The following is a 16,304-nucleotide window of genomic DNA, read 5'->3' on the forward strand; positions in this document are numbered from 1 at the left end:
TATTTATATATATATATATACACACATATATACACACGTGTATAAAGTAATTATAGTGATGTCCCCATGTTCAAAAAGCGCCTAAACGTAATGCAGTGTCAAATCCAGAGTAAAAACACATCACATGCCTACAGTCTTACTATATAGCATTCATATGACAACGTTTTCTTGTCTCTTTACCTGGGCCTTGCATCCTGTTGACCATCTGATTTGGTCCAGTCGGTCGCACCAGAGATGGGTCAGGGAGGGGACCGTCTATATAAACAGAGGCAGGAAATGAAGAAAATCAGGTTGTCGTCTGTGCACAGGATAGAAGGAGACAAGGAACTGCCCTAACCAAGCATGTGGAGAGGTGTGTATAAACTGTGGAATGTTTCGTCCTTTTCCCCATTTGTTTGTTTGTTTGTTTGTTTGGGAAAGATCATCGGCATTTGGACACGTGGGGAAAAAAACATTTACATGGTCAAATGAATAGCAAAAGTAAAAGGAAGGAAAAGGAATTGGGATTCACATTACCTTGTCAAAAGTTTCTTTGGTAATAAATTTGCGACAAAAAAAAAATCGTATACAAGCTAGAGCTGATCTTTATAAAAACCTGCTGAATTCATATTTGTGTTCCTGGATAAATGTGCCGTTGCTTCTTCTGCAAGATAGAAGTTAAAAAAAAAACTCAGCCTTGTGTGATAATCTGTGGGAAGTACTTCTCTTCTGTGTGTGTCTGCCCGTCTCTGTCACTCACAAAAACCACATGTATTTAGTTATTAATCAATGGTGTCGGATCATGAATCCAGATTATTCCGGTCATTTTAACCCTGAGGTCCTGGCTATGCATGTCTCGTATTGTGTGTAGCAGGTGATCTACATGCGCCATAAACTCTAAAGCAAATCAACAAACACAAAATAAACTTCAGTACTGTTCAGGTCCTAATAACTTGTGATTAGTGTTTGTGTTTATTGATTAAGTGTAAGGTGAGCACAGACAGGAAACTTTGACACGGTAAAAGACGACCGGATCTTTAATGTGCGTCTGTCCTGATCCTGAAGCAGCGGATGTTATAATTATGCAGCGGCAGAACATCACAAAAAAATGAGCATAGCAGAAACCAATGAGTTGATTATGTTCTTCCACGGCAGGCATCCACGTCTGCATCGCAAAATACGATTAATTCCCCCAGCTCTAATACAAGCTATAACTCCAAGCTGTGATCTCCAACTAGATAGCTGTGCTGATTAGCCAATTTGTATCACGTGTCTCTATCATAAACACTTGCATGCACAAAGCATTTGTTAAAATATTCAATGTAAGCTCACAGCATGGTGCATGCAGAGCTTGTATCAAAAAATAACTTTAAAGTATGGCAGCATTTGAGATGTTTCACAAAGCAAAAATATAGCAATGTAAACTTTGTTAGGCAACGGTTGACACTTGTGGAGGCAATACCTCAACCACCTTAAAAAGAGGCATCTTCGGGGACCTTTAAGAGTGTTTCCCCCGGGTCGGTGCAACCACAAATAGCTGTGTCTTGCAACATCCAGAAACTTAAACGTTATCGTCGACCAACACATGAGATCAGTTGAAAAAAAACAAGATAAAAGCAGTGACTGACAATGTCACACTATATCTAGCAAGGATACGGTGCTGTTCAAAGCCCTGGACAAAGTGGGACTCGACACCGATACTCACTGTATATGCACAGTATGATCTGTCAGGTTCTTTAATGCAATGTTGTGTTTTAAATGGTGCATAAGTCTACAGACTGGTACGAGTCCGGATAGTCTCATCTGTACATTTCAAAAGATCACAATTCCTACTGTGGATCATGATATTGATATCATGATATAAAAACAATGCTGAAATATCACAATGTCCCTCTCTCATCCATTAAATTATCATTCACATGAATGTGTGCTGCTCAGAATAACATTAGCTGAATATGCTGCATGTCCACTCACTTGGAGGCAGTCCAGTGGAGGGCTGACCCAAGCCGGCAGGCCCGATGCCCAGGCCCTGCTTCTGAAGCCGGGTCCTCCTCTTCTCTTCCAGCTCCTTCTGGATCTTATAGATCTTCTCTGCTAATAGGTGATAGTACTCAGCCTGTCAACAAGAGGGTAAACAGTGGAAAGGGGTTAAAAATCCCAAAGAATATTAGCCAAAAAACTAAAATACTGCTATTATATCTACTGCTGCAAACTAATTAGATTTTAAAGTTTAATAAATAATGAAAAATGACAAAGTAGCACCAGGGATTACATATAAAGCCAGTCATAATTCATGAGTCCCCCCAGGATTTGAATCCAGGTCCTTTGATGAGACAAATCTTTATACACTGCAGTAAACTTAACCTGGTAATTCACGAGTCAGACTCATGTGCTCTAGGTTTGCAGCCACATCCTGTAATGGCATATGAGCTGTGAATTTTTATTAAACTTTTGAAACCAACAGAATTACTTATTAGCTGGCTATAGCTGCAAAATGAATGGTTTCTACAAGGTTCCTCCTTACAGAGCAACGCACTGAGCTAAAAGATAGAGCGAGAAACTTACTCGACTATTGGCTGACTCATACATGTCCCCCTCAACTTTTCTGGCATAGGCCACCAGGTTCTCCATCCGCCGGTCCTTGAGGGCAGCGGGGTCTGGAGTCGGAAAAATGGCCTGAACACTGGACGGGTGATCAAAAAAGAGAAGGAAAGAAAAATGAGGGGGAAAGGGGGACAAGGAGGTGAACAGATATTTAATTACTGACGCCATCTCAGTCAAAGAACTGTTTAAACAGAACATGTTTGTGTTGATATGGCATCTAAACCCTTAACCCTTAAATCCCTCAAGTGATCATTTGAGCGATTTTCTGTGTGGATATAAGTTTATGTCTACTATAGTTTTTACCTAGTGCGTAAAAATCTGTCTTCAGGACGTGCAGCGTCATAGTCTGAGAGTTTTTGTGGGTAAGAAAACATTAATGTTCTTCAGCACTTAACATCTTATTAAAACGTGAAAATATGGTTCAGTTAATTGCTAATAAGCTGTGTATTCTGTTGCAGCTGTGGAATAAATATTTTTTGGACTTACTAAGAAGCATGGTAACGTTACAAGCAGTACGAGGCCCACACTGGTGATGCAATTTTTTAACCCATACAGACCTGATGCAACATATAAACCTTTAAGACCGGGTGCGAAGTTTGCGTGCTTCTCCCGACAATGTCATTTCAAGACATTTGACTGATGAAATACATCGTGATTTGCTGAAATTGTCACAGGAGGGGTTCAATGCATTATGGGAAATGTAGTTTGTTTGTTAGCATTTTTTTTTGTCGCGTTTCAGACAATAAGCAAGAGGAGCGATAATTACGCAGATTAGAGCGGAGCTTAACTGATTAAAACAATGAAAATTGCAAGATTCAGACACGGCCAGCTTTATTGTTCTATATGTTAACAAAGTTTAGGGAAAAGGCAATGATTTACAATGAAAATTAAATGTTTTAGCTATCATATATGTTTTATTTCATGTCTATCTGTTTCAGATGCTGAGAAAGTTTGACAAAACTTGGCAAATCTGTCAGCTCTTCAGAAAACACGGATGGTTGTTTTGAAACAATGCTTAGGTCTTAATGGGTTAAATACTTAATGTGTATTGTTTGAAAGATATCACTAATATTATATAAAATACACCAATACAAATGTGATAGTGTACCGTGGAAACAAAAATTGGAAGTTCTTGTTTCGCACTTACAGTTTGTGTACCAAATGGTTTCGTAGGTCCTGTGTGATGTCCTCATGCCAGCTTTTCCTCATGCCTGCAGCAGAGGGCGGGGCTGCTGTGGGCAAGGAGCCGAGCCCACCAACATCATTCATCAGACTGGGAGAGAGGGATGGAAAGAGTTTTAATGATTAACTTATTAAAGACATGGATGAATGCCTCGGTCAGATGAAGAATTGAATAAAATGGTGGAAATGAGCGTTAATTGCTTCTAATCAAGACATCCACCGGCACGTATGGCACGTTATCATCTTTGTGTTCGTTCTCACCCTTGGCTGGACACATTCAGGTGCATCATGGTATCCTGTAGAAGGTTGGCTTGTTGGCTCTGAGATGCAGCTCCCACACCTCCATTGACTCCCATGGGATTTGTACCTACACATGTAAAAAGACATACGTTTTCATTCCCAAACCCCTGCTCTGGATCTTGTGCCTTCTTCGAGTTTCATAAAATAAAAAGCATATTCTTGAGGCACAGCTTCAACAGGGCTACTTCTTTTTTTCTACCTTGTGTCCTTTGAAAGCTTCTTTTTATAGGCATTTTTCATAGCTAGTACCTACTGAAAGGCCACTGGAAGCATCTTATTCTGTGTGTGGGGAGGAAAGCAAGTAAAAACATATGCTTACTAACCCATTGGATTCAGAGACCTCATGCCGGTCTGGCCATGCAGGCCTTGGTTGGGCATGTTGGGTTGGGCAGTCTGAACTTGGACCTGGTTGCCCTGGTAGGTGAGGCCCAGGGCCGCGTAGGCTCTTTCTATGGAGCTGGGGTCAATCTGGCTCGGTGGGTTGAGGTTCGGAGCACTTGGCTGGCCACCGGCTACAGCCCCAAGAGAGCTGCCCAGACCTGCACTGGCCGCACTGAGTAGAGCTGTGGGAACATCACAAGAAGAGAGCAAGGGTTTATAATACATCTGATCTGCTTGATGATATACTGCAAAAACAAATTCATAAAATAACATGCTTAAGAAGAGCATGTGCCTGAATAGTTATGCATAACTTATGGCAAAAATCTGCTGCAAATTATACTGTAAATACTGCATAAAGTCAATTCAGCATGAAGTAAACCACGGCAATACTAGCATCACAAATATGAATAGCAATTCATACATTTACAAAGTCACATAGAATAAGTCAAATTGATGATAGTGTAACATCGACTCGATATAACATCATTAGGACGTACAGTAAAGAGTGATCAACAGGAGTGTACAAGTTTAGCATTGTTTGGTCAGATACAGACACTCACACTGAGGGTTCCTCTTGTCCCCAGCGTTCTTGAGTGGCAGGCAGACGGGACAGTCGTGCCGCGTGCAGTTCTTCCAATGAGAGATGATCTGCCTTGATGATGCACAGTGTGCAACTGAGGATGAAAAGGGGGGAGACGACAAGAAGAGATGGGAAACAGAGTTACATGATAGGAGGGTAACAAGTGAAGTCAAGAAACGAAACTAAAAATACGTGGCTAAAAACCATGAGGAAATCTGGTGTTTGGTTTCGCTTGATTGTTTTTATGAGTACGCCAAAAACAAAAATTATTAAATCTAATTCAACTTATCGTTTGTGTAGCTAAAATAGGACAGGCACTTATGCCTCCAATGCACCTGCTACAGTATTCAATTGGGTAACATCTACATTCATTAGGAGCAAACCAGCCAGAGCAGTATAAACACAAAACCCCATGACTGAGCATGCAAGATGAACAGAGCGCTACTACAGAGAGTAGAAATGCAATCACTCTGTTGTTTTAGAAAAAACTGCACTGGCAAGTCCATTGTAATAAAAGATTATGTCACCTGATACAACGATTAAATGCTTTTTGACAACCAAAATTGAGATCTAAAGCAACAAGAGCATTTTTCATTATTTACCTATATAATTTGTCCCACTGTTTCATAATGAACCAAAAAATAACTCAAACTCTAAATCTATAAGTTTTATACCACCCTCAACTTGTAGAACTCTGCATAATACTGGTCTTCTCTGTGTACCTGTCAGTCAGGTGCTGCATGTGTGTGTGCCGGAACTGCCACACAACTGTAACAAGGCTGCCTGCTTGTCCAACACAGGGACACATCATACCTATAAACTGAGTGCAGGAGCTTGTGGCATCCCTTCTACTCACCCTGACAGGACTTGCCAGCCTGGCAGTGAGTCATGTGATTGAGAACGTTCTTCATTGTGCGGCAGTGAGGAAGGTTGCACTGTCGCACTTCACCGTTGGCCTGTTCTCTCCGCTGACACTTGTGTGCGTGGAGCAGGAGTACCAGTTGCTGCTGGATTAGCTTGCGCTTCTCCGGGTCAGCTGTGGGTGGTGCACCAGCTGCAGCAGATGCTGCAGAAACCTGTGCACCAGGACCAACTAGACCTGCCTGAGTGTTGGGCACCATCCCCGGGGCCCCTCCCACAGGTGCACCAGAGGGACCGCCCACACCTGCCTGTGACTGCTGGGAGCCCTGGAAAGTAAAGTGGGAGGGAATAAGAAGAAGTAACATGGATGAGACAAAGAGTGAACCAACAGGAATTGGGAGAAGGTGAGTAAGAAGTGAGGAGGGTGAGAGGTGGAGGATAATAAGTAGAGATTATGGGGTGGTGACTTAACAGTAAGAGGAGAGTTCAACAAAGAAGATTGGGTCAAATGGAAGGAAGCACATGTTGAGATTGAAGGGAAAAGAAGAGGGGATACTTTTTGTATTTTTTTTAAATGACAAACATTTTGTTTTTAGTTTGTACTTGCTCCCTACCATAGCAGCCATTCCTTGCAGGGGCTGGTTCTTCTTGTCTACATTGAATGGTGCCAGGCTGTTGGCCATGGGGCCCTTGTTCTGGAGCTGAGGGCCCAGCCCTGCGCCTCCCAGACCTTGATTCCCCTGCCCCGCATACGGACCTCCAAAAGGGCCCCCTGGGTTGCCCATCATCCCCATCTAGCAGCAAAAAGGAAAAGAAGAAACATTCGAATAACCTATGTAGTTGAAACCACATTTCACTGATGGTATTAGAGACAGCATTTGAACTGCACATGTACCATTATTTCTGTTCTGGCAGTGTCTCCCCAAACTCTTCTAAGGTGTTAAACAAGTAGGATCTGTGGATACTTCCTCAAGCAATAAACTAGTAGTCTGTGTTAATGGGACACTTTCATCTCACGAAAGCCAAAAGTATGTTTAAAAAAAGTCTGTTTACCACTTGAATTTCCTATTGCTCCCGGGCAGATAAGACACAAAACACGTAATAGAGATAATGCACTTCTCAATCAGTTCACCAGGTAATTGCATCCAGCAATATGCAGTCAAGTCATTAGCAAATCATCTATAAACATATAGAAATCATGATTTAACATTCCGCAGCAGGAACAGCACACAGCACTGTGACAATCTCACATTAGTATTTCCCCTTTTCTCCCTGCACACTGAAGGGGTTATTTAAACTTAAAACACAAATTAACTCCTCGTCCATTTCCCTGTCACTTTCCTCTGCTCCTGACGTCACCTTCACAAGTTAAGGGACATTTCGGTTTAACCACTCTCTATGCCTAACCTGCACACAACATCAATTGAACAACATTAGCCTTTGACAGCAGCATTTTACTGTCACTCCTGTGGGTCTGTCAATCACATAAGCAGATCATTGTTTTTGCCAATTCAACTACAATAATAAGCCTAAATGTGCTGTGTATTGCCTTAGTGATACTAGAATACAAAAATGGATAAAGAAAATCCATTGAAACTCTAGTGTGCTGTAGTTAAAGAAAACAAAACAGCAAAATACAATTTGTGAATAGGTTTTGCACATAAGATTTTTGTTGTATATGGTCTTAACGTACATTCAATCACCATTCATTTAAAAATTTGCTGCCACAAATCTATTAATAACTGAATTTACTTAGCCGTGAAACTTATGAAATATTTCCTTGAATAATTAAGTAGAGAACCTAAGCTTGTCTTACTTTGTCAATGAAGCCATTGAAAAATATTAAGGTTTTTGACCATTAACTGAAAGATAATGCAAGTTATGCAAATAAAAAAAGGAACACTGCTTTGAAATATAGGAGACAAATTTCTTGTTTTCATATAAATTCCATCACATTTTATTAAAAACAATATGAAATGGTGGATATGGAATATTAAAAGATGTCAAAAGGGAGAGAAAAATATTTCTATACACCTTACCTTGTTCATTGCTCCAGGCTGCTGGCCTCTCATCCCGGCCTGTCCACCAGCTCCCTGCTGTTGTAGCGTCTCAGCCAACAGGTTGCTGTTGCCGCCCATCCCCTGATTCCCAAAGCCCATCCTAGGGGAGCCATTCATCACCTGGTTCCCAATCATTCCTGACTGCTGCTGTCCATTATTGCCTTTCTGCTGTGCTCCCATCATGGCCCTGTTCATGCCACCCATCATTCCAGCTGCGGCATTCTGTTGTTGCTGCATCATGCTGGCCTGTTGTTGAGGGGAGAGGTGTTGCTGCTGCTGCTGCCCCATCATTTGCTGAGGTCCTTGACCAGGGGATGATTTCATGTTCGCCAAGTGTTGCCCCATGGCAGTGGGACCTCCTGGGCTGCCCATGGTTCCTTGGTGCCCTTGTTGGGCTGAAGTGGGCGCCCCTGCCCGCAAAAGCTCGGACAGTTGTTTGTGCTTGGCCACCGCATCCTGGCCTCCAACACCCCCTCCAGGGCCAAGACCAAGACCCATTCCTCCTGACCCTCCACCGCCTCCTCCAGGACCGAGCCCTGCAGGTCCTCCTCCCAGAGTGGTGTGCAGCTGGTTGAGGTCCCCGCCATTGACCAGTCCTGAATCATTGGAGCTGATGAGCTCATCTGGAAGTTCATGCTCCAATTCAAAGAGTGAGCCGAAATCTGAAATGGATAAATAATACAAAGTTTAGGAAGAGGAGACAATGAGATGGGAGACAAAGTGAAGAAAGTATGAGGAGGAAAATAAGGGCCAGAGCCATGTTAAGCCATTATAATCCTTAATTTTTTCAGCATGACTGGGTAAAAATGAAATTGCATGCTTGACATTAGAATTAAAAACCTTTAAAAGCATTTTTACAGGTGTATCGCCAGTTTTCTTCCATCAGAAATTATCAACAAGTCGGTGAGCACAAAACAAATGAGACCAAAAGTAGAGTTGAAATCCATAAGAACTTGCAGGTCTGATATGTGGACACACGTGTAGCTGCATGCACAAAAATAAAGTGGGGCCAACAAGTCCACTACGACCAGTGGTCTCAGACTTTTGCAAACATAAAATCAAACCTGGTCTGCATGCACACAGACCCCTGCCCGCTAAATAACAGTAAAACTACAAAATAGAGAGACAGGTCAGTGAGGCACTCACACAGCAGTGCCTCAGACTGAAGTCTCTAAATTCAACAGCACATTTAAGCAATCAAGAAAGATACACAACCGACATCATGAAACTTTCAAAAGGACATCAAGACCAAAATCCACACACACCCATATTTCTCAAACTAAAGATTAAATGTCGTGATTTCAGTTCTTCCAGTAATCTGTTTGTTATAACACAGTAAGGAACAAAATACTGTCTTACTCACTCAACATTTAAATTTATGTAATTACCGATAACAAAACTGATTGATGTGGTTCATGTCACACAAAAATGAATATTTTTGGTTCAGAGTTAGATTTAGTTAGCAATGAATACATGACAGCTCAGGTCACCTGTCATTTTTCTTCTTTACATGTTGGTGTACTGTGAAGATGTTAAAGGATCTGTCCACAATGACAATTATCAGTTGTCATTCTAACCTTTAATAAACTGAAAACTACCATATTGGAGACATCAGCAGCAACACCAATGTATATTTAAATGAACACAATAAAGAATAGTATGCATAGAACCTGTGCCATATCTGGTCACATGCTTTTATTTCTCAAATTAACTGTAAACACGCAGCACACAAGTGCCACAAACAACCTTAGAAGACAATAAATCTGGATGAAATAAACTGCATCCTCATTCACGGGTCCTTTCCTTGACAGCACTGCACTGATCCTCGAAATAAATCAGGCAAGGTAACGTGAATGTGTGCGACGTCTGGGTGATTTCATGCTAAAAGTCCCTTTCCACGGGGGCTCGCTGTCACTGAGCAATGCTGACACCCTGGATACAGCTGCTGGTTGTAAACGGGGTTGAATGGATGCTTAAGTGATGAAATCTAGGTGATCGTTTCGTGCTCGGAGCAGCATTTTACAGGCTAATTCCACTCGCTTCATTTCGCAGTGGCTGGACATGGCGCTGTCCATGCTCCACAGCTCGGTTCACAGGCCACTCTATTCCAGCTGCTGCCACACGCCATCCACAAACACACACACCAACAATGCGAATTTGAGCTTAACAATCAGTCGGACCTGTGGGCCTAGACTTAGCCTTCCAACAGGGCTAGCACCGTGGGCCACCGCTGCTTGTGGCTAGCACTATACACGGTTGCTAAGGTTTGTCGGGAGAGGGTCCGAGTTATGATGGGGCAAAACAACAGATTGTTTCAGACGTGAGAGGCTTTAAAACTCGAGTAACACGGTGTGGATGCCTGTAGCTAACTGTCAATTTGACACATCTGTAAAACACCCAAAAACTTTATCACAACTTGGCTCGGCCCGGGGCTTATTGCGAGCCAGGCTGAAGTAGCCATTAGACACGGGACACTCAAGCTTGAGGACCCGCATTCGGTTCTCGCCTAGCCGAGTGGCTAACAGCGCTACCTCCGGCTAAAATGGCTGTTAGCATGCGAGCTAGCGAGAGGGGAGCTCCTCTTCGCGTCCGACACACACACTCGCAGCTAGCACGCTAGCGCTAGCGAGCTACGACAAAAACAGAGGAGTAATCCCGCGTCTTCTTCCTCTTTCGAGTGAAGCAGACACGCAGAAAACAACCGAGCTGGACGAATCCCACCGTAACAAACGATATCATTCCCGAATACTCACCGTTTCCATCGCTGGCGGAGGCGGAAAGTGCCGGAGAGGAGAGTTTAGGCCTCTTGGCTGAAGGCGGGCCAGAGTCCAGAACGTTCTCGGCCATATTTTTTCGAAATAAAAATATATAAAGTATCCACAGTTGCAGACGTTTTCACGCCGTCAGAAGCTCATTCCTCTTCGCGTCCAATATTGCGACTTTTCCCCCTCCTTTTGGGGGACTAAGAGGGGGAAAGTCCCGTGTGCAGATTACTCCTCTTTCCCTGGGTTCGCCTCTCGATTTCAGCCTCGGCGTATATCAACCCCCCTCCCTCCCTCGTCGGATTTTTTGTTCTTTATAAATTTCTGCCAGCGGAGGAGGAGGGGGTCGGCGAAAGTAAAAAAAAAAGGGGGAGACACACGCTGCGGCTTCCCTCTAAACTTACACCGCCTCTTCGGATGTAAATAAACCGTGCCCGGGTGTCTCTCCCGTGGCTGCATCCGTCATTTCAGCCTCCTTTTCCAGCGGAGTCTGGAGGAAGATAATGTCGGGCAGGGAGCGCTTGTTTGCCTGCGAAGTGATGGTGGGGCTGCTGGTGGCTGAGGATGAGGGGATGCGAATAAATAAAAACAACACCGATGATAAGGCTGACAAATGTACAGCTGAAAGGACGGGTGGATCATTGGCAATGGCTTTGCGTGTAAAAGAAGAAAAAGTTATTTCCGATGAAAGTGGCCCATGCAGGATCATGGGCATCTCATGCTTCTTTTAAGCAGAGGTTTGGCTACTAAACTTAAAGTTGGATAAGTTCAGGAGTTATCTCAAATGCAATAAATCAAAGTGTTTCATCAGTTCTGCAAATTAAACAAGTCCAGCAACTTGTCATGGGCTGCGGACCAAGAGGGAGACACCAGCCCTGGGAAGCAGCTCTATGTGTGTGATTAGTTTTAAGTTGATCATTCAGGAATTGACGTTCACTAAATCAAGTGAGACCCTGTCCTGTCACTCCTCGTTGGCTTTGTCTGCTTCACTCAGAAACTCCTTCACACCAAACTTCTTCAGCCTGTCCCGGTGTGAACTCCGGCTGCAGCCTCATTCTTTGACTTTTCACCCTCCTGTCCGGTTCTTGCTCTTCAACAGTCATCCGCTTCAACCTTCTTCAGGTTTTGATGAGTACATATCAAGATCTATCAAAGTAAACTACGCACTAAATGCAGCCTTTCAGAGGAAATGTGCAAAATCAGCCCAGTTTTGTACGTTTCTTATAAAAGAGCAATTGCCTGTTTGAAAATCCCATTAACAGCAAAACTCAATCTGCTCTTAATTGATAAAACTTCTCCATACGATATTCATCCTTATTCACAGGTTGATCTTTGCCTATCAAACATCAGTGTTTCCCAAAAATGAAACAGAATGAAATCAATAGATCAATATTGTTTGTCAGTGTCACATGTATTGTCTGTTTGTTTGAAGCAGCATCGTGCTTCTGTGTTCAAATAAATATGAGTAGTCTTGTGCACGGGCAGGCTCTCTTACATTTCCCTGCAATTCGGTTTCGTTGACTGTAGACGGATTACAAACAGGCCTTGAATACAGTCTATGCTTGGCTTTATGTTTTATTCCATGCTACAATTTAGAATAAACTTTTGTCCATGGATTCCAAGCAGTTAGTAAAGGATGGAAACAAATCTGTTTTAATCAGTGGTGGAAAAAAGTTGGATATTGCAGCTCGAGATTCCTGATGAAGAGAGAATGACCTCCACACTATATTGTCTTTCCTAAAACTGTTTGATTCAGGCCAAGAGTATAAAATCGGCATGTCACTAATAAGACTCAAAACATTTGTATACGAGAAACTCTTCCGCGATTCAACAGGTCACAGAGTTTATTAGAAAGTACCAACTATATCAAATCTATAAATTGTCTACAAACATGGTCTCAAGGCCTCACAGGTCCTCTGCCCATGAATTTTAACAATTCCATCTGGGTGCTTAAAACTTGGTTAGGCAACAGATTACAATAACAAGTCTATTCACGCATGAAGCATCTTTCTGACAGTTTAATTGCTGCAGACACTGTGTACAGTTCTAATGTTTTGTAAGTTGCCTCATCCATTGATGCTTACCTGCCATTCAAAATTAAATGGCTTTATCAAACATCATCAAACCTCAACATCGCTGAATCATGACCTTTGGGGATAGGACCAAAGGAGCATATGTTTTACTAGGAATAAAACCTGGTGTGCTGGTATGGTTCCCACAAGGACCACAGCCATGGCTGGATTAACCCACCAGGGGGCCCCAGGCCATAAATCCTTGCAGCCTCCAACTCTGCCTGTCATCTGCAATGTGAATTCTGTATACTGGGCATACAATACACAACAGTAATATATAGTTCATCTCTATCATGTGTCATTTGCATTGCCTAAATTTAACATGCCAAGGTCTCAGTCGTGCATAGCTCCAACCCCTGCAGTTGATATTGAGCCCGTATCAGAAATAGCAGTTACTGCACCATTCCAAAAACCAACCACTTAAACACAAAAGTGAAGAAGAGGCCACACAAATGTCAGGTTTCTATACGTCCACCTCAGGCCTTTAATCTATATCACTATCATGTAGTCTGGTATTAGCATCTGTCAAGTGGTCAGTGTTCAGCACGGGTCTGTCCTGAGTGCGTCCTGTGATCTGGTCACTCAAAAAACATTCACAAGTGACATTATCAACGTCACTCTCATATGAATCTGTTTTGCCTCGACAGGTGCTGATATTGATGCTCTTTGTGTTGGGCCTGTATTTCTGGAGAGAACGGTCTTCTTCACCTCCTTCTTTGAGAAGATCAAAGCCCAGGAGGAGGCCAAAGACATACAGGTTTGGCATATTAATCAATTATTGCATCTTTTATCATTATCATGCAAGTCAAAGTCTATTTTTCCCCAGTGCAAGTGACTGACAATATTGTTCTCCTCAGGCCACCGAAGAAGCATTTGTGCCAGTCATCAATTTGACATTTGATGGAATTGAGGTAAATGAAGATCTAATAACTACTAAGTAAAAATAATAACTAAAAACTCTACTGGTGCTTTGATAACTGGTTTGTGTTTCTGTATCTCATAGGTTGATTTAGTCTATGCCCAGATGCCACGGAGGTCTCTCAGTGACACACTCAACCTTCTTGACGACATGTGGTTGAAGGACATGGATAAAGCCTCCGCCAGGAGTCTCAATGGTAACATCACACTCAAATACACAGCTGCTCAGGAATGCTGCAGTATGACCAGACGAATGGATTTATTTTTGTTCCAAGTTCATTTGCACTTTCCCCCTTTTTTTTAAAAAATGTGGCTGTTTGTGTATGAATCCCTTGTTTTCATTCTGTAGGTTACAGAGCCACAGAGGAAATCCTCCGTCTTGTGCCGAACGTCTCAAACTTCAGGCTCGCTCTGATAGCATCAAGCTGTGGGCCAAAAGTAAGATGAACGACTAATTCATCACGCCAGACACTAAGTCTCTCTGTGAAGTGGTGCAAAATGATAACTTCAATCTCAGTTTATTGTTATTATGGAAATTTTGTTTGGTTTGTCTACATTTGCTGATGTGTAACCACAGGCCAGTCTCTGTTGTGCAGGAATAAACAATACACAGGTTAACTTAACTATATCATATGTACTAAACGTAAAGCTTTAGTAAAAGGGAACATTATTCAACTGACATTTTGTCTTAATCTTGTTTCTCATCCTTATTTTTCCCTTCAGGACGCAACATTTACTCTAGCGAGCTGGGCTTCTTGGGCGGGGTATCCTGGGCCATTCTGGTAGCCAGAATTTTCCAGGTTAATCCAAACATGACAGCATCCAGCCTGGTGATGAAGTTCTTCAGGGTCTACTCCATGTGGTGAGTTGTGTCAGCATTTCTCTTAAATAAAGTATTTCTCAATTTCTTCACAATATTCGGTGTTTGGGGATTTTTAAACTCTGCTTTTTATCACTGAAAATGTAACTGCATGTTCATGCTTTGTAGACAAGGATCAGTAGATATGACAGTCTTGTGTTTTGTGTCAGGGAGTGGCCTATCCCTATTCGTCTGAGGGTAGTGCAGGACCTCCACTACAACCTTCCCTTCTGGGATTCCATGGTAAGTCCTTTGCAGGATCTTTATTCAAGGTTTAATATACAAACATGATCAAGTGAGTTTCTGTATTATCCAGTTTAAAACATAGTAAGATGAGAATCTGTGTTCACCTGCATTTCCAGTATAACAGACGTGATCAGTACCACTTGATGCCGATCCTCACGCCGGCATACCCCCAGCAGAACTCAGCGTTCAATGTGTCTCTCTCCTCGCTGGCCATCCTGATCGAAGAGTTCAATCGGGGTATGTATAGTCACCCAGCTGACAACCATCACATGGTCACTACCTGCAATGCGAGGCAAACAACCATCAATTCCCGTGTTCTAACCGTGGATCAAAGGCATTACCTTCAGGTGGAAGCAACTTCTGCTACAGAGGAGCAGCATCTTGATTGGTGAGTCAAGTACAACTGGAATTCATGTCAACACATTTGTAGACAATCTAAAGGTTGGATGAACCCTTGGATGAAAAACAGTTTGAGGACTTTACATCCAGCTGCTGGAGCGTTTTCTTCTTCCTGTAAAAGATTTGTCATTCACTCGTTCAGGGTGGGCCTGGTGGAGTCCAGGATCCGACACCTGGTGGGAGCTCTGCAGATACATCAGTGCATTACCTTGGCTCATGTGAATGTGCAGCCCTACTCTCCACCCAAGGAGGCCAATAGCACTTAAGGACATGATTTCATATTTCAACTCGTTCCTCTTTTTTGTTCTGATGTTCTGTATTTACTCTCAGTTTCCTGTAACAAAGCATTAACGCTCACGTCTCATGTTGGTTGTCTGTTTCTGTTTCTGTTTCAGGGAGGGTCTGAGCACAAAGTGGGTGATTGGATTTACCCTGACAGAGGAGTATAAGAAGATGAGGAACAAGAACGATATCGACCTGACCTGTGAAGTCCGCAACTTTACTGATACTTGTATGGTTTTGTTTCCTTCCTCTTCTTCTTCTTCTTTAAGTTTTGTGACACTGGAGCAAAGTTGTGTAAAAATGTGTTATCATTTTTATTTTGTGCCCTTGCAGTCTACAACCTGGCAAAGACCAGTGGCGTGTTTCAGAAGGGAATGGTCGTTTCAGTCAACTATGAAAAGAGGAAGGCAGTTGCCAAACGTGCCAATGTGCTGCCCTGCCACACAGCTGACAAGGTTTGATGCTTTGTTTGACAAAATATACAGTTTTCTGCTGTTTTTTAATGATATCTCATTTTTTTTAAATCTTCACAAAAAACATAATTTAAAAATGACATGTTGTGCCTTTACAGTGGCTTATGCACTGAAGTCTTTCTCGTCCTGGAGTTGCAGGGATATCAAGACTCCAGGAAGTTACTGTGCTCAGAAGAGAAATTGTCCAGCACATAACCCCTTTAAAAAACCCAATGTAACATTTGTAACGCTTTATGATAAATGTATTATTCTCTCATAAGATATACATATTAAATATTGTTGATAACTGTTTTAAGTACAAATTTTTAGTAACAGAGCTCTTGCTGAGAATGTTAAAAAAACAAAA

General features: G+C 42.4%; 2 protein-coding genes across 6 annotated transcripts in view; one reads left to right on the plus strand and one right to left on the minus strand.

The window, feature by feature from the left end:
* The window catches only part of ep300a (E1A binding protein p300 a), a 28,627-nt gene extending 17,381 nt beyond the window's left edge, over window positions 1-11,246 (minus strand). The window contains exons 1-11 of one of the 5 annotated variants that reach the window (XM_034571115.1): window positions 10,701-11,244; window positions 7,927-8,609; window positions 6,502-6,681; window positions 5,883-6,213; window positions 5,007-5,120; window positions 4,389-4,628; window positions 4,027-4,132; window positions 3,731-3,856; window positions 2,545-2,662; window positions 1,954-2,095; window positions 181-255 (exon numbers count right to left, since the gene is read on the minus strand). In XM_034571115.1, the coding sequence (XP_034427006.1) occupies window positions 181-255; window positions 1,954-2,095; window positions 2,545-2,662; window positions 3,731-3,856; window positions 4,027-4,132; window positions 4,389-4,628; window positions 5,007-5,120; window positions 5,883-6,213; window positions 6,502-6,681; window positions 7,927-8,609; window positions 10,701-10,794 (2,209 nt within the window). In that variant the 5' untranslated portion in view covers window positions 10,795-11,244. Of the gene's footprint in view, window positions 1-180; window positions 256-1,953; window positions 2,096-2,544; window positions 2,663-3,730; window positions 3,857-4,026; window positions 4,133-4,388; window positions 4,629-5,000; window positions 5,121-5,882; window positions 6,214-6,501; window positions 6,682-7,926; window positions 8,610-10,700 lie in introns of all 5 variants that reach the window. The other 4 variants (XM_034571114.1, XM_034571118.1, XM_034571116.1 and 1 more) reach the window with 4 other exon arrangements.
* LOC117753240 (poly(A) polymerase beta-like) lies at window positions 9,807-15,498 on the plus strand. The gene is given in 10 exon segments (XM_034571216.1): window positions 9,807-9,934; window positions 13,429-13,538; window positions 13,639-13,692; window positions 13,785-13,896; window positions 14,049-14,111; window positions 14,114-14,137; window positions 14,423-14,561; window positions 14,729-14,801; window positions 14,921-15,192; window positions 15,346-15,498. Coding segments are annotated over 10 exon segments (978 nt in total). The 5' UTR covers window positions 9,807-9,927; the 3' UTR covers window positions 15,470-15,498.
* The last annotated feature ends 806 nt before the right edge of the window (window positions 15,499-16,304 follow it).

This window comes from Hippoglossus hippoglossus, chromosome 19 (genome assembly GCF_009819705.1).
Source record: "Hippoglossus hippoglossus isolate fHipHip1 chromosome 19, fHipHip1.pri, whole genome shotgun sequence".
NCBI lineage: Eukaryota > Metazoa > Chordata > Actinopteri > Pleuronectiformes > Pleuronectidae > Hippoglossus > Hippoglossus hippoglossus.